This window comes from Podarcis filfolensis (genome assembly GCF_964270895.1).
Source record: "Podarcis filfolensis genome assembly, chromosome: 1".
In the NCBI taxonomy this organism is placed as follows: Eukaryota; Metazoa; Chordata; class Lepidosauria; order Squamata; family Lacertidae; genus Podarcis; species Podarcis filfolensis.
The window spans coordinates 84,166,500-84,192,095 of record NC_139604.1 but is presented as its reverse complement, the minus strand read 5'-3'; the positions used below and the strand labels follow the sequence as shown (position 1 = coordinate 84,192,095).

At 46.7% G+C, this 25,596-nt stretch overlaps 1 protein-coding gene across 2 annotated transcripts in view; it reads left to right on the top strand.

The window, feature by feature from the left end:
* The first annotated feature begins 6 nt into the window (after positions 1-6).
* ALX4 (ALX homeobox 4) overlaps positions 7-25,596 on the top strand; it is a 71,950-nt gene continuing 46,360 nt past the window's right edge. Inside the window, exon 1 of one of the 2 annotated variants that reach the window (XM_083602656.1) lies at positions 7-572. In XM_083602656.1, coding sequence (XP_083458782.1) covers positions 119-572 — 454 coding nt within the window. In that variant the 5' untranslated portion in view covers positions 7-118. Of the gene's footprint in view, positions 573-13,834; positions 13,973-25,596 lie in introns of those variants that run through there. The other variant, XM_083602657.1, reaches the window with a different exon arrangement.

The following is a 25,596-nucleotide window of genomic DNA, read 5'->3' as shown; positions in this document are numbered from 1 at the left end:
TAGTGCTCGCTCGCCCAGCTGTGTGTGAGAGAGAGGGGGGGAGTTGGAGGAAGAGAGAGCGAGAGAGAGGGTTGCTGGTGGTGGATGAGGACACTGCGGGGCCCTTTTAATTTTAGGCATGAATGCCGAGAGTTGCGTTTCGTTCTGCGACCCAGCTGCTGCCATGGATTCCTTCTACAACGCCGCCTCGCAGGGCAGCGCCGACGGCTCCTCGCCTTTTAGGGCATTCCCCGGCGGCGGAGGCAGCGACAAGTTCAGCCCCGCTTTCCTGGCCAGCAAAGGGCAAAGCTTCGGAGACAGCGGCAGCGGCAGCAGCAGCCCCAAGTGCCGGAGCCGCTACAGCCAGCCGGAATGTCCCAGCCTCGACGGCAGCGGCGGGCAGCAGCAGCAGCAGCAAGCGCCGTCGGCCGCCTCTTTTAACAAGTATCACCCGCAGCAGCAGCAACAACAACAGCCTCCGCCGCCGCCGCCTCTCTACGCGCAGAGAGGCTCGTGCAAAAGCCCGTCGAGCGGCAGCCTCAAGCTGCAGGACGCCAGCGGCCACAACGGAGCGCTGCAGCTCTCCTGCTACGGTGAGTTCCCCGAGTCGGTCAAGATGGGCTGTGCACGGGTTTGTAGATTTTTCTTTCCCCGCACTCCTCCCCCCAAAAAGCAGCCAGTCTGGGCTTGCCTGGAGTTATTACTAATTCGTTTCCGTTTTTGCAGGGCTTCTCCTTGCAAATCCGGAGTCACTCCTGCGTCGCTCTTCACCATTTCCACGCTACGTTCTCCGGGGATGTAATTCGGATTTTGGATTCTCCCCACTCTCGCACACGTTCCCTTTCTCCCCTGTGTAGTGTAGAATATTATGGACTAGATAGATACCTCTGGTCTCCAAAGTGGAAGCCTACGAAAAGGTTCAAGAGATGGGAAGGAAGGGAGACATCCTTAGGTAGAAAAATTGATGTTTTTAAAGGTATCTTTTCTCCTGGGGTCGCTTGCAGATACCTCAGTTGGCTGGGTCCACACGCTAGTTAAACCCATACATGTTAAGCCAATTGATGTTCATAGGGATGACCGTCCATTACTGGAAGACATAGATTTCAGTTTAAATTTATAACATTTATATGCATTTATAAGAACTTTCTGATGCTTTGGTCCTCGTTATGCCCCCTGTCTCCTTTCCTGGCCAAGTCATTTCTCCTTCTCCTCCCCCCGCCCCGTATGACCAAATTCATAACGATGACTTAGGTCAGTGCGTTCAAACGTTTCCTGGCTATGGACGCTCAGGTTTCCCAAAATCAGATGTCGTTCGAAAGCAACTAGGTAAAGCTTTCCGTCCGCGAAGTCTGGGTTGGCGGCGGCGACGCGCAGCTTTTCATTAGCGTCAATTAAATCATCTCCTCCTCGACTTGGCTTAATGAGTCGCCTTAACCCGGATTCGTTCTCGTTACAAGTTTAACGACGCGGTTAAAATGGCAGGCAAATGTTTGCTTTAGACGGTTATTCTGGGAGGATTAATTAGAGATAAGGGATAGTGAAAATTGAAAAATAGAATTATAGAATTATAGAATTATCTCTCTGGGTCTTTTTTCTCCCCTGTCGCTCCTCCTTGCAAACCCGCTCGATTCAAGGCACCTGAGAGAGCTCACCTTCTGCGCAATCCTAAACCCGTTTACGTCCTATTTAAAAAAAAAAAAAAAACCAGAGATTTCAACTGGTCCTAAAAAGCGACGATCCTAAGTTTACACGTCGAACTTCTCATCTCCGACAAAACTTTCACCAAAGACTCAAACGGGGCAGAGGAATCAGGAATGTAATTCCAAGCAAGTGGAAACATAGTTCAGTCAAAATTGGCCATTTTTTACTTCTTGTTAAATCTATTGCATTAAGTTGATCCATTTGGGCTGGATCGTGACCAATAGCAGAGAAGGAAACACTGCCCGACTTGAGCCTATTTCAGTACTCCGAAATGGGTTGCTTCTAGTGTCTGTCTTTGTTACTCCCCCTCCAAAAGCCCTCTTTGTCCCCACTGACTCTATGAGTCAGAGATACAGAGAGGTGATGGAGGATAACTGGCTCAAGGTCACCGAGTGAGCTTCACGGAGGAGCGGGGATTTGAACCCAGAACTTCTTGATCAAAGTTCAGCACTGTCCACTACACTCCCGTCACGCTCCTTTCGATCTCCTTGTCTTTACGACTCGATTTGTCCGTTCCAGTTGCTTTTTCCTAGTCAGGTTTACCTTCGGAGGACTCCCCCCACCCCCTTCACTCACTTTCTCGTTTCCAAATTCAGAGGACGTCGAAGGCACCTTCCATTTCTTCCCCGCCCCCCCAACGGGTTCGGAAGTCTGAGAGTGTTTTCTGACTAGAGGGAAAACCAGAGGGCCTGGGGTTACGTTAACAAGCCATCCATCACCGCAGCAGCAAAGAGAGGTCCCGATTTCTTCCAGCGCTTGCTGGCCTCCTACCCTCCCTCCCCTAGACTCGTTAAACCGGCTGGTTACCTAACAAAGTAGAAGTGGGGCCGGAATTCCCCTCTTCTCGTTCGCCCCGTCGGGCTCCCTTTGCAGATCCGCTGCTGAAAGGCAAAGCCTGTGGCAATCGTGTATCCAGTCTAAGCGTTCAGCAGTTTGAGGTTAGGCGAATTCTGACACTCTGGGCTGCTAAGCCGGTTAGTAATAAGGAAGGTAGGAAACCCAGCGTGAAAGGGCCTGTTTTTTAAAAAACAAAACAAAACAGTTCTTTCTGCTATAGGTCTGGGAACACTCCAGCCAGGGCATTTTGGAAGGGTAGGAATTGAATTCCCTTTTAAAGAAATGCACTCCGTGTGTGTGTGTGTGTGTGTGTGTGTGTGTGGTAACAGTGTAATTCAATGCAAGCATGCTCAGAAATACATCCCATTAAGTTCAACAAGGCTGACTTCCAGGTAAATGGCGAAAAGTTTGCATCCCAAATGAGCTTTCTCCCGGCGCACCCCACCTTGACAAAATCTGGAGGGGGGGCAGCAGTCCTCACCCAAGGACCATTGCCTGTTGACCGTCTCTGTTGATTTCCAGGGAAATCAAAATACTGTACTACTGAATTAAATTATGAATCTGGACATTGGGAGGGGGGATACAGAGCCCAGAGACCACCCTCCGTCCCAGAAAGTCTCAAGAATTAATTTTATAGCACGATGTCGCCTTCGCTTTTACTACATAGGGCAAATTTAGTGGTGAGCGGGTTTCCTCTGCGAGGGAGCGCTCAGCTCCTCTAGAAACAGAAAAGGCAGCTGTCGAAACATCTTGCGGCAGAGGAGATCGGAAGGAGGCAAGCCACACCACAAGTCCCTGGTGCCACTAGGAGGGAGAGAAGAAATAACAGATTTCGGTTCCATCCTGCCTTTTAAAACCCTAACCCTTTCCGAAAAGCGAAGTGACTCCGAATTGGGCTGCGAAGCAAAGAAGCTCCAGGGAGGCGGTGCATGAGAGAGAGAAAAAGAGAAGGCAGATTTACTGCCCGAGAAGGCCAAGAAGTCTCCCGAGAGGCTCGTCTGCTAGGCGATTTCTTCAAAGGCTGCTTCGCATTCCAGGCGCAGCCGCATTTCCACGGCCAGGGACTTCGAATGGGATCCCCGCCGGCGCGCCGAGGGAGAATCCGCGGCAGCCGCTCCGCTCCTAGAGGTGGAGCGCAAGCCATCCTGTCCTGGGTCTGCCAGCGCCAATAAGCGCCGGCTCACCGGCCCCGTAAGAAGTCACTGGCGTCAGCTTTTCAGCGCCCCCCTTCCCCACCCAGAGAATTTCAAGATGATAAATCAGGAGGACGGGGGTAGAGGTGGAAGCGCCCCTTTAGAAAATATTCCCCGACACCTGCCGTGGATCTGTTTTAAATAACCATTTGCGCGCAGTTGGACTCCACTAACAGGCTCTGTTCCGCGGCTCCTATGGGGATTCCAGCCCCAACTGAGTCGAGTGAGCGCTGGTGCTGCCTGCCTCCTTAAACCCACAGGCTTCCAGATTTCTTAAATCGGCTTCCAATCGTACTTCTTCGGCTTAACAATTAATTAGCCGGTATAGTTATAAATCACGATGTGTGGGGAGACGGGTTCCCATTTCTAGATGCTACACTGCCGACGACGTGTTGCTACCACTGACGCCCATCTAACGATATTTTCTGGGGAAGAGAGCTTATTGAAACGGACCGGCCTGAACTTCCGCATTAATGAGCTTAGAAAAATAGCAATAAAAGTAATAGCCAGCTTCATAATAAATCACGATACCCTTCAAAACACACTGAGCAGCGGCGTCTTCGCTGCGATCTTCCTATTTAAAAAATAAATAAAAAATGGGAGGGGGGCATAATAAAGACACAGCTACAGAGCACCCAACCCCCTTCAAATAGGAGTTATTCTTTCAAAGTGGAGCTCCTAAATTGTAACATTTTGTGTGATGTGGCTTGAAGGACAAGGGCATTTAATAAGAGCCATCTGGATTTGTGGGGATAATTATTTACAAGGAGCCATTAAGCGAGGAATAGTTTCTGATTAGTAGGGAGAAGGTTGGCTTGGGGGTGGTGAGGTAGAAAGGAATGGGATTTCTGGGCACACGAACCACACTATATATATACATTTATCGAGAGTAAAAAGATGGATGGATGTTGGCTGAGACGGGATTACCACCTCGCTCCTTAAAGATTCTTAATCGCTGGAGCCGCGCCATTGCTTTTCGAGCTGAGTAAACCATTTATTTGCGGAGTGTCCAGGGTGGGGCGAGCGGGGAAGGAAGAAGGGCCCTGTGCGGTTTCTGCACATACAAAAGCTAAATACATCCACACACGGGCCGCTTCGGCCAGAGCACGGCCCAAGCCACCGGCATTCGTACAAGAACTGGAAAGCAAACAGCGGCCCATTTTCAGACGCCTGGCCTGAAAGGCAGCTTTCTCGGAGAGATCCGCTCCTCTTCGCCATTAGGGCTGCTTCTGCCACCGCCGCGCAATTGCAGACACGGCTCCCGGTTAGCCACTTCTGCAACCGGATCTCTTAACGATTTGTCGGCCTGGGGAATGGCCTCGCACTGCAATAAAGCGCTAATGGCTTCTGAGTGTCGTTCTGGTTAACCAGCGCGGGCGAGACTTGCCAAACCCCAACTCGTGTATTTTCTTCGCCCGGCTTCGGGCTTCCTCAGGGTGGGTGTCGATTGCCTTGCGGATCTTAGGCAGACGAGGAGGAGATCTGGAAGGAAACCTGCATCGGAGGGAACCTGCCTAGGCTTCAGCGTTGCAATGCACTTATATAGTACACATAGCCTAAAAAACCCCATTTGCTTGGCAGGGAAGTCCCGCCAAGTTCCTGGGAAGCCACTTCCACTGAAATCAGCAGGGCTTCCTAGCAGATCTGTTTAGATGGTGAAGAGAAAGGGACCACCGTCCAATTGTAAAGAAAAGATGTTGGGGTGCCCCGGGGAGGGGGGTTTGGCGATGCGCATTTCCTTCAAACTTTCTCGAGGCTTTTGCAAAATGGAGCCCTGCGGCCTACATGCCTCGCGCAGAAGAAACCATCCTCTCGATTTCCACAGACTTTCCAGGCAGTGTGGAGAATACCCGCATTCCCCTCTTAGGGTAGGGCTGGTGGGCTTAGGGCCTACTCTCCTGAGCCGACGGAAGTTACTGCCAGGACGCTTTCCAACTAGGCCGCAATGGCACTTCCCCGTGTTTTCCCCTCCAGTGCTTTTCCAGCCGGGCCCAGGTCTGCGTTGCTGTTGGTGGGGGAATCGAGCCCAACTGAGGCTTGTGTTTGTGTGTGACAGGGGACGTCCTTAAAAAAAAATAAAAAATGGCGCGGAACCCGAAGGGTGTCTGCACTGAAAACTTTCTAGGCTCCTAAAAAGGAATATACCTGATTCAGCTGCACATGGGGAGCTACACCTCCCCTAGAGAACCTTTCCCCAAAGCAGCAGCGCCATGTTTTCTTTATTGAAGCTTGGGCTTCAGAAGATCTTCCCCGAAATCAGAACATTTGCAGGGCACGTCGAGGGTGTGAGGAGAGTTTGCCAAGGCCGTCTTCGCAGTTTCTTAGCGGGCCAACCTAGGTGGAAAGGGGAACGTTTGGCTCTGTGGCTCCCTGGAAACGAAAGGCCAGAGCTTCGCGTGTTATTCATCCCGCTAAGGTGGCTCCTGAGCTCTCTTCGGCCAATGGAAATGGCGACGGAGGCGCCTCCTCTTCTTTGTGGCTCCCGAAGCAAATCCTGCGCTTCGATCCCCGGGCCTGTTATGGCGCCTCTCGATTTTTGGCTTGCGCTGCTGGTTTTTATTTCATGTTGTGTTGGATGATTTCCCCGTTTCCCCTCCCCAAAGTCCATCCATTTGATTCTTTCTAAACCTGAGAACAATAACCTAACAAGATTTAGCAAAACAACAAAGCCCCACCATTCTCCCAGCTGCTCTTCTAGGCTGCCTTTGCTCAATGCCCTTCGCTTTGGAATATCTGCCACCCTTGGCGCCCCGGACTCTTGACTGTTCTAGCATCCCGAGGGCAAGCCGTGGGCGCCGGCGGTGGGGGACGTGCCAGGGTGGGTGGGATGGGAGGACGGCACGCTTCCATGGGAGAGAGGAGCCTAATGGGAGCCATTTCCCCAGAAAGCGCCCTCCATACATGCCAGTGTATAACTTTGCAGCAGCGGCTTTTTGCTAGATTTAAAAGCCAGCTCACGAGATCATCACCCCCGCTTTGTCCACAGCCTCGCTAGAGACCCCTGTTTCAAACAGACCCATCTCACAGATCCCACAGATCCATTTTCCCTCTTCCACCACCAGAACTGAGCAAAACCTCTTCAGAGCAGTACTGGGTCTGGCTGACAGCCCTATTGGGGAAGGAGTGAGTTAGATCGGTGCGGGGGATCGGAGACGGGAGGGGAGGCTGTAAAACGGGCAGCGCCGCAGCGGAATATACTGTACATGCTCAAGAGCAGAGTATGTTAGGATCAGGGTGTTCATGTCAAAATGTGAAGGGCGTGAGTTCCCATAAGCGGCCTCCACCCATCTACCCCCATAGATTGGAGGCTAGGGAAGTTTTCAAGGATGCAGTCGTGTTTTCATTGACGTGTAGCCGGAATCTCTGACTTCAGTAGGCTCACTCCCAAGTGATAACTGTGCACAACGTGTAATTAATACAAAGACATTGCAATCCGAATCAAGTAAAATGCTTTAGATTCGAATTAAGGGCTTTCACTTTAGTGTGTGCAGTTCTTGTACGTAAAGTTGGAAAAAAATAATTATTTGCTTACTGACGTGTGTGTACTTTAGCAAATGGGAAGCGGAGTGACTTCAGATAAGCAATGGAACCGATATCCTGGAGCCTAGTTTTTATTCGGTTTTGGTTTACTAATGAGATTTGCGTGGATAAATGCTCTAAATGTGCCTCTCTTTTCTTAATACGATCCTCTTTACTTTCTTGCTTCAAAACTTCTGGCTGTAGATAATCCCCTCACACACTGGAACAGCAATTAAAATAAAAAGCGTATAGCCTAAGAGTATATACTTGTGTTAGAGGTGTGACGGGGGCGGGAGCGTGGCTCGCGAGTGATTTATGGCTGAAAGTAATCTGAATTACTATTTCTCAGTCTTGGGGCTGAGATAAATCATATTTCTGTATAAGGAAATGTATTGCCCTCTTGAAATATGGTTTGGGGAGGGACGTGGCGTTGGGGAGAGGGGTGGGGGTCTCTTTCGAGGCGTGCGAGAGAATGTGCCCTGGGATGTTTGCTCACCGGATTAAGAGAAAGAAAAACTGCTTTTCCTGGCACAGGAAAATCCTAAAGTGCCAGGCCTGGCAGATCATAACGACCTGTTTTATTTTAGAGCGAACAACCAAGGCAGTCTATAAAGCAGTATTGTTTGGGAGGAGTGCGCGCGCTGAGAACGTGGCTTTAGGAATTGATACAGAGAGCCGAGGGTTTTTTAAAAAATAGAACATAATCATAGAATTGTAAAGTTGGAAGGTACCCTGAGGGTCATCTAGTCCAACCTCCTGCAATGCAGGAATCTCAACTCGATTTCGGGCAATTTTAAAAATGTCCCAAAAACGAAGGCAGCCATCAGGGCCAATGGCCTTGCTGGAGAATAATCCCTAGACAGGTTTAGCATCTTGACCCAAGGATGGTGAGCCAGCAGACCTGCTCTTTTGCCCCGCTCGTGTGAATGTCTTGCGAGGGGATTCCGTGTCCTTGCAACCTGCCCTGGCCTTGTCAGGTCAGAAAATAAGAGAAAGTGGTGGGGCCAGATCTAGTGTGGATACTTGTGGCCCTCCCTCCAGAAGTTGTTGGGACCATTAGGCGCGCTGATCGTGGCTGATGGGAGTTTGAATCCAACGACCATCGCAGCGGCGATCCCAGATTCCCCACCCCGGGTCTAGCCTGGCCCGCTGCGGTGGGGCCCAAAGAGTACACCCGCTCTCACGATGCACACCACAGGGTGCCCTAAACAGACACCAGGCGGTCCGGATCTGTTCTTTTGAGGAACAAGCCCACTACTCCCAGTGTCGTCTGAGCGAGCGATCCAAACCGTATGGCGAGGAAGGAGGAAACTTGACCCTCCTTCGCACCACCATAATCAGTAGCCAGCCGCAGGGGACAGCCCTTCCCGATCGCCACCTGGGAATCTGTCGGACGCCCAACGCCACTGACTTGGGATCTTCTTTTGTCCTCTCAGATCAGGCAGAGTAGAGCAGCGATCCTTGTCGCTGCTGTGGTAAGCTCCTGATGACTTCTGCATTTCATTTCCCTCTGATCTCACTGCATGCAAAACCGCTACGACCCTGTGTTTGGATACACCTGTAACTCAGGCGACCGCATTGCATGCGTCTGATGAAGTGGACGCCAGAATGAATGTTTCTGGGTACCATCAGGCTCCTGCTTTTATTAAAAGAGGCAAACAAGTCTGCCCTTTTGGAAGTGGCGACCTTATAACGTTCACGGAAGATGTTGCAGACCATGCAAGGATTTTTGCTGTCACTCGCTCCTAGGAATGAGTACCAGGAGAAGCGGACGCCAGGCTTGTAACAGATCGCGCTGTCCAAAAATAAGGTCCAGGTGAGGAAGATACAGGTCTCTTCATCTGGTTCCTCGTGACTCCCAGAAGCCACCTATCTGAGGAGAGAAAAATGGTCAGGGGAGGGGGAGGGACCGGAGGGCTGCAATCGTATACCCACCAACCTGAGAGTAAAGGGGACTTACTTCTGAGTAGACGTGCATGCGATTGCACTGCAAGCTGAATCTGTGTATAACCTTCCACGATCTCAGTGATCCCCCTTTAATATTTTCTTTGTCTTGGACAAAACCACACTTTTAGAAGTGATTTGTTTGCTCTTCTCTAAAGACGCGCCGTCTTTAAAAGTCAATCAGGAGGATGCAATTATTGTGACGCTCAAGTTCGAGGTTATATCATCTATCCCCACCACCACCATAAAAATTGGTGCGTGTGTGCGGGATCTGTGTACAGAGTACAGCCTACAGAGAGAAATTTCCTGGAGCAAGCTATTCATTTTATTAGGCTTCCCAGTGGATTGGTCCAAAGTTTTAAAGGTTACTAACGACGAATTTCTGCAGAATGGTGCAGATAAAAGGCATTTCCGTCTTGCAGAGGGAGGAGGCGTTGCTTTGATAACTCTTAAAACTGTTCTTTAACCAATATCGTTTGCCTCCATCCTCTCTTATTGATGGAGAGGATATTTGAAATTGCATCGTGGTTTGTGAGCTCGCCACGACAAGATTGGGCTGCTTCTGCATTAATGATTTAGAAATAAGGGGCAGTTTAAAGAGACCCAAAGCGAAAGGTGGATGAGGTCAATCCGGTGGTCTGTTGAGAGTGAGAAGAGGAATGCTAGAAAGCCTGTCCCGGGAAGAGAGTGAAAACGGAGCAGTCCAGTTCACAAAATAAGCCGCGAACCGGTTGCCTTTAACTTAACGAAATTCAGCCAGGAAATCGGGGCTTGGGGATTTTACGGGAGGGAGCAAGAAAACGACGTAAAAGGAGGAACTGACTGCTTTGACCTTCCAGATGGAATTGGACCCCAATTCCCACTTGTCCCACACAGCACAGCCAATGGTCAGGGATGATGGGAGCCGCAGTCCAATAACACCTGGCGAGAGACAAATTCCCCATCACAGGGCTATAGATTTCTTTCCTTTATTCTCTATCGACAAATCGAATGATGGTGCAACTGACTAGCAAAGGGTGACAGCTTGTAATAAATAGGCAGTTGAACTGGAGGAATACGTGTGCCAACCACCTCTCCTCGCTCGAGCTATCTTTTGCCACGATTTGCAGGAGCTGTCTGAATCGGTTCTCTTCGTGGCATGAGAGGCAGCTCTGTGTGCGGTGCTGGGAGATCTGCAATTTATTCCTACCTGCTGCTCATTTGGATCTGTCATTCAGGACCAACAATGCGCTTAGGGCTGCTACTTCTTCTTCTTTTTGTATCACAGCGCTCCTGTACATGAGAGAAAGAGAGTATTTTCCTGGCATTGAGATACAGTGTTGGAGCTGCTGTTGCTGGTCCTACAATATTCTAGGAGCTTATGTGGGATTTCAAATGTGTTAAGTTTCATCAGTCATCACCATGTAAAATAAACGTATTCTGGACTTCCACAGTCAGCTCATCTCTGAGTCTCTGAGAAGGATCAAAGCACCTGCTTTGCATGAAGAAGGTCCAATGCATCTCTAGGTAGGGTTTGGAGAAACCCCCTGCCTGGAATCCTGGCGAGCTGCTGCCAGTCTGTGCAGACAATACTGAGCTAAATGGAGCAATGATACGTCTCTGTGAAATGACTGGCCACAGACTTGGCTTGGGGAGCACATAGCAATTTCACCAGTGTAAACATGCCTCTTTTGCAAAATTCTCATTGTGAAGCTGGATACCACAGACCTGTAGAGCTCTAATTTTCATTTTGCTGATTTGAAAGGGCTGCTGCAGCGGTGTGAACTGACCCCTCCCATATCTTGTAAAATGCAGGTCTGAGATGAGGAGTGTCTCTTTCAAATAGACTCACTTTCATCCCTATCTGTACCCCAGGGAACTTGAAGTATCTGGATTTAAAGCTTTAGATACACCCTGGCCTTTAACATATTGGGCATATGCTCCATGGATTGCAGTGGAATAATGGAGAGGAGACTACCAATCTCAAACACATTACTGAATGTTCATTACATCACCAATGCCAGGGTGTGTGTGTTATCATCAACACCACTTTTGGGAATGGTCACTGTAGTTCTTTTATAGCCAAGGTCATGTCTATTTAGACATCAAACTCATTGAGCTGAAGAGATTTATTCCTAGGTAAATTGGCACAGGATTGCAGCTTTAATGTAGTTGTCCCAGACTGTATTATTGACATTTCATTTCCCTCTGACGTCACTGCTTACATATTCCTCACCACCTCTCATCTCTTTCTCTCCCCGCACCAGCCCCATCCTGCCAACAGGATAACAAATCATGTATCAGATGAAATGGACTCATTTACTTGCTAGGAAATTTGTTTTTGTCTGCTTCTTACTTGCTTGTTTTGCTGTTTATTTTGATGTGTCAAAAACATGGTATCACTCACCTGTGGCCTTGAAGTGATCCAATCTTCTCCAGCACCCCCTTTTCCACTGAACTGTGTATTGGGTGTGAATGAGGCGGAGTCCTTGGTGAAGTGACTGTATGCGCTTTAGATGTTGGTGCATGGAAGTTCTCTCTCTGTGTGTGTTAAATCTGTGACAGTTCATACACACATGCAAATCATCATGAGGCTGCAGCCATCAGGCAATGAACATGCGGGGATGTCTTGAAAGAGCCCTTTGAACTGATTAGCGCATGATACAGGGATGGGAAACATGTGGCCCTCCAGAAGTGTTGAACTACAACTCCCATAGTCATTTATCATTGGCCACGATAGGGCCCAACAACAGTTGGAAGGCCATCTCTGCTGTACCAGAAAGCTGAAGAGCAAGTTATGTCATGCAAGCAAAGCAACTTGCAAGTAATTACTAACTTCTGTCTTTTTTGCATGGGGGGCACTTCAGAGAGATTTCCCTCAATGTTTGGTTGCTTTCTAGGTGAGAGCACAAAAGGAAGGTGTACAATGATGTACACCCAATGTTCTTGGCTCCTCAACCAGGAATGGGCAACCTGCGGCCTTCCAGATGTTATTGGACTCAGCTCCCATCAGACCCAGCGAGCATGGCCAATGGTGAGGGATGATGGGAGTTGTAATCCTAGCAACGTCGGGGGGGGGGACCGGTTGCCCATTCCCGCTTCAGAACAAGGGTGGTGCAGCATTGAAGTTGGACTGGAGATCTAGGGCCCAAGGTGAGGAAGGGGCAACAGTCCATCCTGAAGCAAGGTAGGGAAGAAAAATATCCTGATAGTGGTGGGACATTCTAACCAGCTCTTGCAAAGGAGAGATGTTGTCTTTTAAGAGGCACTGCACCCATCATAGCAATGTCCCTGATTTTTGGATCAAACTTATACAGTGTATTGAATATGGCTACCCCTCCCCCTGCCTCCAAATTATAGGAATGAAGGCCATGGATATTGTTGTTGGCATCCATCTGTCTTGGGAGACAATGGAAGAGTGTGTGCCTTTGGGGGCTGAAGTCAAACCATTGGAGAGTTACATGTATGCTTTTCCCATGGATATAGTGTCATCTAAAGAGGCAAAAGGGACATGGGTGATGCTGTGGGTTAAACCACAGAGCCTAGGGTTTGCCGACCAGAAGGTCAGTAGTTCGAATCCCCGCAATGGGGTGAGGTCCCATTGTTCGGTCCCTGCTCCTGCCCACCTGGCAGTTCGAAACCACCTCAAAGTGCAAGTAGGTAAATGGGTACCACTCCAGCGGAAAGGTAAATGGCGTTTCCGTGCGCTGCTGTGGTTCGCCAGGAGCAGCTTAGTCATGCTGGCCACATGACCCGGAAGCTGTACGCCGGCTCCCTCGGCCAGTAAAGCGAGATGAGCGCCGCAACCCCAGAGTCATCCGCAACTGGACCTAATGGTCAGGGGTCCCTTGACCTTTACCTAATGAGGCAAAAGGTGAACAAAAGCTGAAGCTCATAAACTGAATAAGTCATAGGTGTGTGAGAAAGGAGAAACTTGACTCTAGGGATAAGAAAGACTAAAGGTCAAAAGAAGAGTCCCTATAAAAATCCATTGGTTTTTATTTATTTTTTAAGTTAAAGTTTCACTGTCTCCTGTTGAAATAAATTTAGTTTGGGCTGATTCTGCTCAGTGATCAAGTGAAGAATGGACGAGGTAAAGTGTGTGTGTGTGTGTGTGTGAGAGAGAGAGAGAGAGAGAGAGAGAGAGAGAGAGAGAAGCATCAGAAGAAAAAGAGAGGCTGAAATCCTAACCACATTTACCTAGGAGTAAGCTCCATTGAATACTGTAGGACTTACTTTTGACTATCCATGGTTAGTCTTGGACTATACGGTTTGATCGAGACTAGGGATGAGATGAGGACAATTAGGACAGCAGAATTTGGTCTGCACCAGTTCAGACAGCCGGTGGGAATACAATGTGTGTGTGTTTGTGTGTGAGAGAGTTGCCCTCACCTGCAGCCCCTGCACATTGCGCTCCGTGTGTAGCTCAGGCCTCTGGTACCACTTAGCAGAAAAGCTCGCGGCAGGATTGGAACTCGCGGCAGCCTGCGGCTCCCCGCCGCTGGCTTTCATCTTACCCGCTTTCCTTCCTGGAGCGACTCCCATTGGCTACCGCGGTGCCTCTCGCTCGGAGCTAAGAGTTCTGACGCGGCTTGCGCCTTCGCCTTCCCTCTTGCACAACAGGGGTCGCCAGCGCGGTCATTCAAACGGCTCCAGCGCCCTCCCAGCGAGAGGGGAGGGGGAAGCGAAGGATCTGGCTTTAGAAGTTGGCGAGAGGCGCCTGGAGCTTGGAGCGAGTCCTTCCTCGCCTGGAGGCAGCATCGGAGCCCTTTCCGTCTGCACATGCAGCGAGGCTGTGGGATTCTTCATGCGCCTGAAAGGTAGGGCTTTTCCCAGACCAGATGTGCCTGCATCTCTTTCAGAGAGAGGGAGAAAGAAGCTTTGTTGCTGTTGATTTGGCCGCCTTAAGAGGAGGCTTGTTTGCAGCAATGATGTGTCAAAAGATCCAAACTGCCAGACCTCTCCCCCTTTCCTCTATGCATTCTTCTTCTTCTTCTTTCTGGGCAACTAGAAAAAGAAAGAGAGAAGATTTCCTTTCCTGCTTGGCCTGTTTATTTTCCCGTTGCTTTGCTCTGAAATTAACTCTGTTTTCTCCATGGCTTTTCACACTGGCGCCCCCTAAAAGGCATTTTTTTTTTTTTGCCAAGGCCAAAACAACAAGAAGTGGGGAAGGAAGAAGCTGAAAAGTCTTTCCCCCGCCCCCCGCCTCTGTTTTTGATAGCAAGCCACCCACTGCAAAGCAGATGAAACAGAGGAGGATCTGCCTGGGTGAAAAGTTTGGAGATGCTTCCCAAATGTGTCTGCTTGGATGAGACGCCTATCCTCAACAAGATGTATGGAGGCCAGACAGCACACATGAAGAGAGAGAGAAAGAGAGAGAGTGTGTGTTATCTGGGCCTGTAGGCTGTTTATTTTGCGCTTCCTTCGGGTGTGCGTTCAATGTGGTTGCATGACTAAACCGGCTGGAGTGATTCACTGGCTGCCTTTCTGGGTGACTACTCAAAACAAGTTGTGAATCAATAGAGATATTTTGGCTCTGCTCTTCAACCTCCCAAGTTAATGCACTCAGGGCTTAAGGAGAGTTAATTTACAGACTTGCAGGCTCTCGAAGCCAGCAGATTTATCCCCCCCTTTTTTTCCGCACACAGCCATGATGTGTTTTCCCTTGCAGGACAGAGGGTAAGTTTTGGACAGCCAAAACCCTGATGTGAAGGTGCCAGTCACACTCTCGTCTTCCCCAGTCTCTGTCTAAGACATTTCGCTACCTGGAGTCCAAATGAAGCCCTTGCCTCCTGACAGGACCAAGGCTTGAAACAGTTTTGTGGCACCAATTTCTGCTGTCTTTCCTCTTAGTGAAGGTCACTTAACCCAGCTGCATGGCAGGTCTGGTCCTGCTGTGACTCTTCAGTATCCCCGTGCTTCTGACTCAATGGCCAGCCACATCATTAACATTAATGGGCTCAGCAGAAGAATATGAGAATTTAAGTCTGGGCAGGACTTTGGGGCAGAGACCCAGGTCCTCACTTAGCAGAATGAGCCAGGGAGGTCTCCTGGTGAAGCAAGGCTGTTGGTTTACCATATTTTGAAGCAAGTGAAGTTAGTACCTAAAGATGGCTCCTCATATACGGATATTAAGTCCAGAGTCTAAAATGACCCAGATGCACTGCTAGATAGGATTGTTTAAATTTATCAGTTTTTTGAGGTATTCTATCTATCCTTCAGTCTTTTAACCAATTTAATAGTCATGGCTTTCCTAGGAATCATGGGACGATCGAAGAAGACTCTCTTAATGAATCTAGATTTAGACTCTTCTCTAGAATGACAATTCCCCGAGTTTCTGAGAATGCTAGATGCCACTACAAAATGACAGTTGCCTGCATTTCTCATGAAGAGGGATTTTTTGCTGAAGCAGTTTAAGTCTAGATGTACTTATGCCCTGTATGGCAAAAGGGAGAAGAAAGTAAAGGAACTGGTCAATGCTTTCATGGTGAGTTGAAGACAGAATAAATAGTCTTAGTGTGGACAACTTTGTGCCTTCATTCAATGTTCTTCCTTTAGTGGTGATGTGTCTATGTATGCAAACTTCAAATATAAACAAGCACATAGTAGGCAAGATGGGAAAAACAGCTAAGATGCTTGGATGTCCAGCCAGACCTGAAAATTTGAGATGCTATGCATGAGACACCTTTTGAAAGTCTCTCTGGGTATCCTTAAAAATCGAAACTAAGTTTCAATTTAGTTTACTGGTCAACCACTTACAATAACAAACTCTGAATATGACATGACACAAAATACAGTATAAAGCAGCACTAAACCTAGTACAGCTTGACCATGAACATCTGAACCTCCATGAAATTCTTCCTAAGATTCAGGTCACTCTAAGGCCCCATTTGCACTACACATTTAAAACAGTATCATACCCAGTTCCCAGGTTCACTTTGGGGGAAGCCACAACTGTTTTAAGTGGTATGATACAGCTTTAAATGTATAGTGCAGACAGGACCTAAGATATATTGTCAGTGTGCAAGGTGGGAAATGTAATGAAATAGTACATCTTGATACTAGATCCTAGTATAAGTAACTGAACTGTATAGTTTTGGATGGAAAAGCACAGGCTGTGGAACTACTAGATGATAATTCTTAGAAACTAAATAGTGTGATGTTTATGCTATTAATTCACTTATTGTAGGTAAAGGTAAAGGTAAAGGTACCCTTGACCGTTAGGTCCCGTCATGGACGACTCTGGGGTTGCGCGCTCCTCTCTCGCTTTACTGGCCAAGGGAGCTGGCGTTTGTCCGCAGACAAGGGGCAAGGGAGCTGGCGTGTGGCCAGCATGACAAAGCCGCTTCTGGCAAACCAGAGCAGCGCACAGAAACACCATTTACCTTTGCGCTGGAGCAGTACCTATTTATCTACTTGCACTTGACGTGCTTTCGAACTGCTAGGTGGGCAGGAGCAGGGACCAAGCCACGGGAGCTCACCCCGTCATGGGGATTCGAACTGCCAACCTTCTGATTGGCAACCCTAGGCTCTTTGGTTTAGACCACAGCGCCACCTGCTTCTGTAAGAGTTGTTTATTTGCATGAGCTACCCATGTAGGCTTTGAATATAAGAACAATTTTAAAACAATAGACTGGAGAAGGATGTTAGATAACAGACTATATGGTATCTGGTGAAATTTCTGGCTTCACTGTTAGATGATGAGAAAGAAAGAAAAATTTTAATTAGAGCTATTCATACTTTTTTTAAAAAAAAACCTCTAAAGGCTTTCCCCAATTTAATTTTGCCATTATCCATTCACAAGCGAGTAATAGAGTACAGCTGCCAGATACAGGAGACAAAATATACACATACACACTCATCTCAACAAATGGTAGTTAGTGTTTATTCAGAAATGTCCCACTATTCAGCTGGGCTTCTTATTCCCCAGCAAGTGTCCATAAGATTATTATACATCCCTTATTTGGAATCCAGAGTTGTTAGAAACAAAGCACATTTAGCATACTTCTCTACATTTCCATAATAAGGTTTAGTTGCTATCTCAGAATTTAGTTTATTGATGCAGCTTGTTGACAGCTGCATGGAATCTGAAATTTGGTACATGTCTGAAGTGAATGGCAGCAGGGAGAGTATACTGGCTTCTTGCATTACGTTTTGCATCTGTACTATAAGATGCATTCTTCAGGTGTCCTGCCAATTGGCAATCATAATTTGCAGAGATGATCTCTGCAAAACCCCTATTTCCTATGTTTCTTTTAATTAGCTAACCCTCAAAGGAAGGTGCTTGGGTCCATCCCACAGCACTGTGTTAACATCCAGATTATGAAGCAGCTAAATCAAAGTGCTTGGTGTTAAGATGTTTTATAATCCCTTAGTGTTTACAGTACATAATCCTATACATGTCTGCTCTGTCCACTGAATTCAGTGGGGTTTACATCCTGATAGGTGATTATAGGATTCCAGCCTTTCAGTGTTTTAAATCTAAGTGCTCCATTTTAACTGTTTGGTGGATCAGAATGATCAATTAAGAAAATATAATCCAGATTGCACCACACTGTTAAATTTCCTTGATTTGTAATTCAGTGCCAGGTAAAGGGACCCCTGACCATTTGATCCAGTCGTGGACGACTCTGGGGTTGCAGCGCTCATCTCGCTTTATTGGCCGAGGGAGCAGGCGTACAGCTTCTGGGTCATGTGGCCAGCATGACTAAGCCACTTCTGGCGAACCAGAGTAGCACACGGAAACACCATTTACCTTCCCGCCGGAGTGGTACCTATTTATCTACTTGTACTTCGTACTTTCGAACTGCTAGGTTGGCAGGAGTCTCCTGTCTCATAGTTGATGAAAGGAGGAAGATAATAATGGAAGCCCTATTCAGAACCATAATTTTGGGTCTCATAGTAAGAAGCCTCTGTATTTCTCCACAAATGTGGTGAGCTGGATTTTGAGCATTGTCCAAACTCTTTTCCATCTGTAAAGTGGAGGATTTGTTTCTTTGTTTGTTTAAAGCTGTAGCACAGCATTGTTGTGAAGGGAAACTAAAAAATAATTTTGAGCCCTTTGCAAAAGCAATGCACAGCTTTTATATTGTGTTTTGTAGTGTTCAGGCACTTCCCATACATTATCTTAGAAATCCATACAACAACCCTGCAAGGTAGGTTGATATTATTATCCCCATGTTACAGATCAGAAGTACTGAGAGAATAGGGGCTTGCTTACAGCCGTTTAATGAGCTGTTGACTGAGCTGCCCACACTATTAAATGGAAGTCGGTAGTGGTGGTAATAGGTTGGGTACGGAAGCTGATGTATATACTTCTAGCATTTTAATATGCTGCCAGGTAGAAGGTTTCCTGAAGACTGAAGACCTGGCCGCCCCACCATACTTTCTCTATGTCTATCTTCATTCACACTCATTTAAATACCTGGCATATCAAAACAATGTGCCATATGGGTTGGATATGGTAGGATATGGTGTCCTACCTCAATTATGGAGTTTGAATTAAAGGGTCTTCCAGTCCTCTCTAGCTCCACATAGTCTGGATGATTCCAGGAAGAGGTTTATTTATTCAAAAGGTTTATAATCTATTTTTTTAGAACAATGCTCCAGAATTCAGAGACATTTGCACCAGTTTTTTCCATTCAAGAACACCCATCCATCCTTCTCAAATTCCACTAGTATCCTGGGCTTTTTTCTTGACTGCATGGGTGGTCAACCTTTGGCATGGATGTCACAAGAGGCAAAGGCCTCAGAGCACAAGGGTTTGTGGCACACCTGGGCAGGAGCAGGAGGGTCTGTGGTAGGCCTGTCTCTGGTGAGGATCTTTGCCATCCTGCAGTGTACCCTGGGCCTAACAAATTTGCAGGGAAACTACTCAAAGGCATGGGGACTGTAATAGGTCCTGTAGCACGCACAAGAGAAGCAGCCTCTGAATATTTTGGCAAGTTCACCATGAATGGGTCCAACAAAGTGGGCTGCTATTAATTTTTCAGCATTTCATATTTACAAATGGATTTTTTCTGGAAGCAAATAACATGGAAAGGAATCCTAAACTCGTGCTATATCCTGCTGTATTTCCAGAAGTGTGTGAAAACTCAAAAAGATTGTGGAAATTAACACTTGGGGAAATGTTGAGAAAACAGAATAAACTGCCATGTGAACGAGGCCTTAGTTACAGACAGGAAGTTACTTTAATGGAGAAGAAGATTTTTGTGGCATAGACTTTCCTGTACTAGAGCCCAGCATTGGGTGCATTTTGTTATCAGTGTGTAAGTTCACACACATACACGAGAAAAAATATTTCTTTTCTTTTCAAACCTAGTGATCTCATACCTCTCCCAAGTGAGGATAACCCTTAATGAATCTTACAAAAGGAGCTCCAGTCCACAAAAGCTTATGCCCAGTAGTGACACATGGAGGTGGGGGCGGGGGAGAACTGCAATGCTGCTGCTCACTTGAATGGGTCCAGGGTGGCAGCAGGGCTGGGGACATGCAGAGACACTGGTGGGAGTGCCTAATTGGTGGTGGTAAGCAGTGGTGATGTCATTGTCATGAGGGTGGCCCAGTGACCCTGCCCCACCATGCCGTTATTGCCACACACAAATATATTAGTCTCTAAGGTATTGTCTTGTTCGTAAGCTGTCCAAGATACTGATGTGTGGCTATATGTGTTTAATAAATAAATAAAAGCTGGACACGTATCTCCAAGTAAACATATCTAGGATTGGGCTGTAAGGCTGCATTTCTATGCAGACTTACCTGGGAGTAAGCGCCTTCCAGTTCAGTGGGACTTACCTCCATAGGTAGAGTCACACTGCATCACGGCTGCTCTGCAGGACTCTTCATCTCTGTTTATAATTTCAAAAATGCATTGCAATAGGGGAAAAAATAAATCTTTATATTTGCATATACAGTATTTAACAGGCAAATGAATGGATGCTTTTTGTTGTTGTTCATCTAAGAGAAAAGGCACTGATCAACACCTGTAGGGACTCAGTTACTGAAAACCTAACCATGTCTTTCCATATGTCTCACGGAATGGAATGGTGTGATTTTTCTACACCATGCACAAACTATAAGGCCCCCTGCCTTACCTATTTAGTTCCCCCTGAACTAAATAGACCTAAACACTGTAACTTTTCTTCGTCAGGGCTGGAACATCTCTGCTATGCGGAAAGGTGATGATGTTTGGGGCTATTTTGTTTAGTGGGGAAAGGTGAGTAAGTGGAGGGGACATGATAGACCAGCTATATAACACTAGGGTGTGGAGAAAGCAGATAGAGATAAGCTTTCCTCCATGCCTTATAATATTAGAACCCAAGGTCATCTAGAGAAGCGGACGTTTGGGAGATTCAAGACACAGCAAAGGGAGGACTTCTTCACACTGCACATGGGTACTAACTATGGCATTTGCTACCAGAAGATGCAGCAATGGCCACCAACTTGAATGACTTTAAAAGGGTGTTCAACAAATTCAGGGCAGATAGTGCTATCCATGACTACTAGCCAGGATGCTCTGGCTTGTAGTCTAGAATCAGAGGATAGCATGCCTCTGAATGCTACTCGCTTGGGAACAATGGAGGGAAAGGGCCTTTGCCCTCTAGTCCCACTTGCGGGTCCCCCATAAGTGTCTGGCCACTGTGGGAAACAGGATGCTAAGCTAGGTGGGCCTCTGGTCTGATCCAGCAGGGCCCTTCTGATGTTCTCATAATCTGATGTGATAGGTTCGTATGAGAAAATAACCGGCACCCCAAAGAAAAAACTTGTCTATTTGCACTTCCAAAGATCTGGCATGAGTTTGACTTAATTGCAAGCAAAGCTGAGGATCGGGCAAGCAAGAGGGATTATTTTTGTTGGTTTAGCAAATGAAGACAGAAACAAAACGGACCACTTCTCCTTTCAAACATTCCTCCAGCTCTGAATTCTGGGGACGGCATGAGAATCAGCCTCTGCCAGTGTTGGCAAGCTCCCCCTCCGCTGATTTCCTGCTGTGAATTCGAGTATCTTTCATCTATTGGAATCTAAAATGTTTATCTCTTCTTCGTCTTCCTTAATTTCATTCTTTCCAGACCCCTGGAGATAGGCATATCTCAAAACAGTTGGGAAAACGGAAATGGGCAGGGAGGGGGCTTGACATGTGCCTTTAAAAAACTTCAAAGCAATTCCATCCCGTTCCATGCATCCCAAATCCCCCTCCTTGCATATGCACATGTTTATTATTTCTCAGCACCCCAGTCCTCCACGCATTCCCTTGGAAACAAGGGGTGCTTTGCACAATACGCTGTTTGTGCACACAAGCAAACACAATGGTCCCTCTGAACTCCTATTGTGAAACAAGATGTCGGAGCCAGGCTTGAGTGCGCAGAGCTGCACACTGGAATGTGGCCACTTTGCCTCAAGAGAAGGTAATGGGGCACTGGGCTTCATGGAATCCTGCTCTTTCTTTTCTATTGATGCTGTAATAACACCATCACTCACATAGCAGCTGCTATTAAATATAGTGGTTCTTGTTTGTGCATATATTATTGAAAAGAGTTTTCAGCATTGCAGTATAGAATATGTTTACTGTTTTAATTTCTGTGAATAATACTTCTCCACTGGCTCTGATGCATTCTCATGATGCCACACTGTCTTCCACGTCCATTCATGTAAATTTTCTCACACTTTAGTTCTATTCAGTATTCCTGGTGGTTTTACTTTTCACTGAAACGTGCCCAAGGGAGGCATCATAAACACTCATTTATGTCTTGTAATGGATTTTATGCATGTGGACCATGTACTATTAGAATTAGAGTCTATTTATTCCTGCATTGTAGGGGGTTGAACTAGATGACCCTTGAGGTCCTTCCGACTTGACAAACGTGATTCTATTTGGGTTATCTGTCGCTTAACTGTAAGCACTTGGCCATGCCTATCCTGGACGTAAATTAGTTTTGCTATCATTTCCTTCCTCCCATACTTTGCTTTCCAACTAATCCTTGGCACTTAGAACCATTTTCATGAACAATGTTTGATGAATGCCCATGCCCTTCTACAGTGGTACCTCGGGTTACATACACTTCAGGTTACAGACGCTTCAGGTTACAGACTCTGCTAACCCAGAAATAGTACCTCGGGCTAAGAACTTTGCTTCAGGATGAGAACAGAAATCACGTGGTGGTGGTGCGGCAGCAGCGGGAGGCCCTATTAGCTAAAGTGGTACCTCAGGTTAAGAACAGTTTCAGGTTAAGAACAGACCTCCAGAACAAATTAAGTTCTTAACCTGAGGTACCACTGTACTCTCTCCTGCAATGTGGGTGGATTGTGGGGAGATTGCGGCTTTGCGTGCCACATGTCCTGGTTGTGCCTTTGCCATGTCCCCAGCCTCATGCAGGCCTGTCTGCGGAATTTGGATATTGCCTAACTTTCTAAGATGGTAAGAAATGCTGGGGAACCATTTGAAGATAGAGGGCCAAAATACTGTGGCAGGTGTGCCAGAAATGGATGTTATTCGACGTAGACACACACCACTCTCTATCCAGGCAAGCAGATGGTTTTGTCACAGGTCAGGGCACATTCCACCCAGGTAAAATCAGTAGAGGGGGGCACAGAGCAGGCCCACTGAGTGGGATACCCTGGGTGTGTGAGGCCTGGGCAGAGCCTGGAGGGTTGGAGAGAGAGGCCTGAATTTGGCCTGTGAGCCCAAGGTTGCCCACCTCTGCCATAAGACCTGCCTCACTGTGCAGTTAGTTTTTCACCTCCTCTTTCTAGATATTGCAGTGTGGGTTTAGCTAGTTGCCTTCCAGGGCCTAGTAGGATTCTACCACCCCGTTTGTCTCATACTGGTTATGGAAAGAAAGTGTTTGTTCCACCTATTCTGCTCTACAATATTGGACAGGGCTCTTTGTGCCTTGGCTTTGCTTGTATTTTAATCAAATGTCATTTAAATAGACATCTATGTACCACTTATCTGTACATATCCCACACTCTCAATGCTGTTCATAAGAAAGGAAACAACACAAATTCAAGAAGATGGATAGGAGAAGAGAGCAATAAATATTATATAAACTTAACTATTGCTTCCCTAAATGGCACACAGAATGTTTGGGGTGGGGGTTTTATTTGTTAAATATACTTATCAAAATGCAATTAAGAAAAGCAAACCACCCCGATGCATTTGTTATCCATAGCATCTCTCTATAAAAGACAATTCAAAACAGATTCATCATGAAATCTCTGATTCAAAATACATTGTACCACAACAAACAAGACGTGAAGAATTCTGTACTAACAAAAAGAATACGATACCTTTTGACCTGAGAGGTTGTTGTAGCAGAATCAGCATTTTTTAAAGACCTGGAGCGGGAGTTGGTAAGGCTCCTTCTGTTCTAGATGGTAAATGGCCAAAGCTCTTTCCTCTTGCATGGTGGCTACAACTTGTAGGGCCGGTGCATAATAACGGGTAGCCAGATTAAGGCCGTGCGCACATTAGCTGGTTAAAATGCATCAAGGTTCTTTTTGATGAGTCCCATTGATGACAATAAAAAGGCGTGTCTTTAAGGGTGAAGGGTTTCTCCACTAGATTTGCCTCCCAGGGAATCAGGAGGACTGGAATTCATTTGGGGTTTACCTGCAGTGGTGGGCTTTGGACTCTCAAATTTCAGTGGCGCCCTATGTGATGCTAAAAATTCAGTGTCCCCCCCACCTCTTCACTCTGTTCTACAGCACTGTTTTGGCGCCCCCTTTAGTGTGGCACCCAGTGGGACCACACATGCTGCGCCACCCTAAAACTGCCTCTGTTGCTTGTCTCATCCGCTGGAGGATAGTAGGCAACATGACTTGACCAGACCTCACTTGGTATACCGTTGATATGTGAAGAGCAAAGAATAGAACTGTGGGCTCAACTAAACAGTTGTAAATACGTAAAACTTTTTAAGTGTGTCGTAAAGTGCAATATAAAAATGTGACACTAGATGGCAATGGTGAGCTATGGTAAATTCAATATATTTTTCAAAACGTTTTTTGAAAAAGCATTTTCACAGCATTTTTTTGTATGTGTGTAGATTCCACCTGTGTCTGAGCCTGAGTGGGGTCACCTTCTTAAGAGGATAAAGATGGTGGAAACAGATTCTCTACCATCTCGTTCATGAGACTTTGAGTGGAATGCAATATCACACTAAGGCAGTTGTTCCATCAGTGCGAGCATTTCTGTTTGGCCCATTGGAAGGTCCTATGCTCTCCTCTCGCCATGTCCCATTCTGGGGGTTCTCCCAAGCTTCCAGAGTACATGGTGGGAAGCATGGGGGCATGGAGGGGGAGGAGATGGGGGAGCCCTGCTGCACTAGTGGGTCTCTTCACTCTGGTTTCCACCAGTGTTCCGGGTTAATTGAATCCAGCCCGTAAAGTTAAGTTTGAAATCCTTGCAGCTCCTTTAATATTAACAAAGTGGTGTGGACCTTGTTTGATCCAAGAATTTATATCTTGTCTCTATGCTCCTGCATCAACACACAATGCTCGTTTTCAAGCTCCCAGAGAAAATGGACTTTGGTTTATCATTGGGAAATACATGCTGTTCTGCTCATCAGAGGAAAAGCCGTAATGAACTCAGTGAGTATTTCTTAGTGCCAAAATGAAACATTCCACGCATTCAGAGTCTGATATATGTTCCTAATTTGAAAATATTGGATTGCTATAGATAGTACAAAGCTCACTTTCTTTCTGTGTGCATCCATGTGAATATTAAATTGTTTTTAGAAGAGAAAACAAAGTGAAACAAAACTGGCAGAACTATCCAGAAACAGGGTGTTTTCCTCCCACCCCATAATTTTTACAAACTTTCACAGGCCAGCATTATAACTTGAATCTAATTTTGTTTTCTTGAATTCATTTCATTCTGTTATGTTGTTAGGAGGTATCAATGAGGATTGAAAGTTCTTTCAACATCTTTAAAACTATTCTCTTGAGAATATTGGAGGCTCATACTTCTGTTTGCAATAAACTGTTTACTTGCACATGTGCAGGTAAAGCAGCAAGGGAACAGTCTACAACTGTTCTGGGTTATAATAAAGAAAATAACTGCACTGATTACTTTTAGAATCCACTGCTTTCTGAAATCTCTAGCTAAGAGTATGTAAGCCTTTTGACCTTGCTGTGCCCTTGACTACAGTAAGGAGAACGTTTTACTACAGGAATGAGAAATCTGTGGCCCTCCAGATGTTGCTGGACTCCAACTCTCATCATCCCCAGCCAGCATGGCCAATGGTTCGGGACGATGGGAACTGTAGTCTAACATCTAGAGAACGACAAATTTCCCATCCCAACCTTGCTGAAATGCAAGGACTTGTTTTCCTAGTTGATCAGGTAGCATCCATTGCTAGTGACCAAGTCATTGTCTGTTGCATTTAATCCCCCAAATATCAGTAGTTGTCATGGTCAGGCTGGATACAGAGCAGTAGTGGGAGCCATC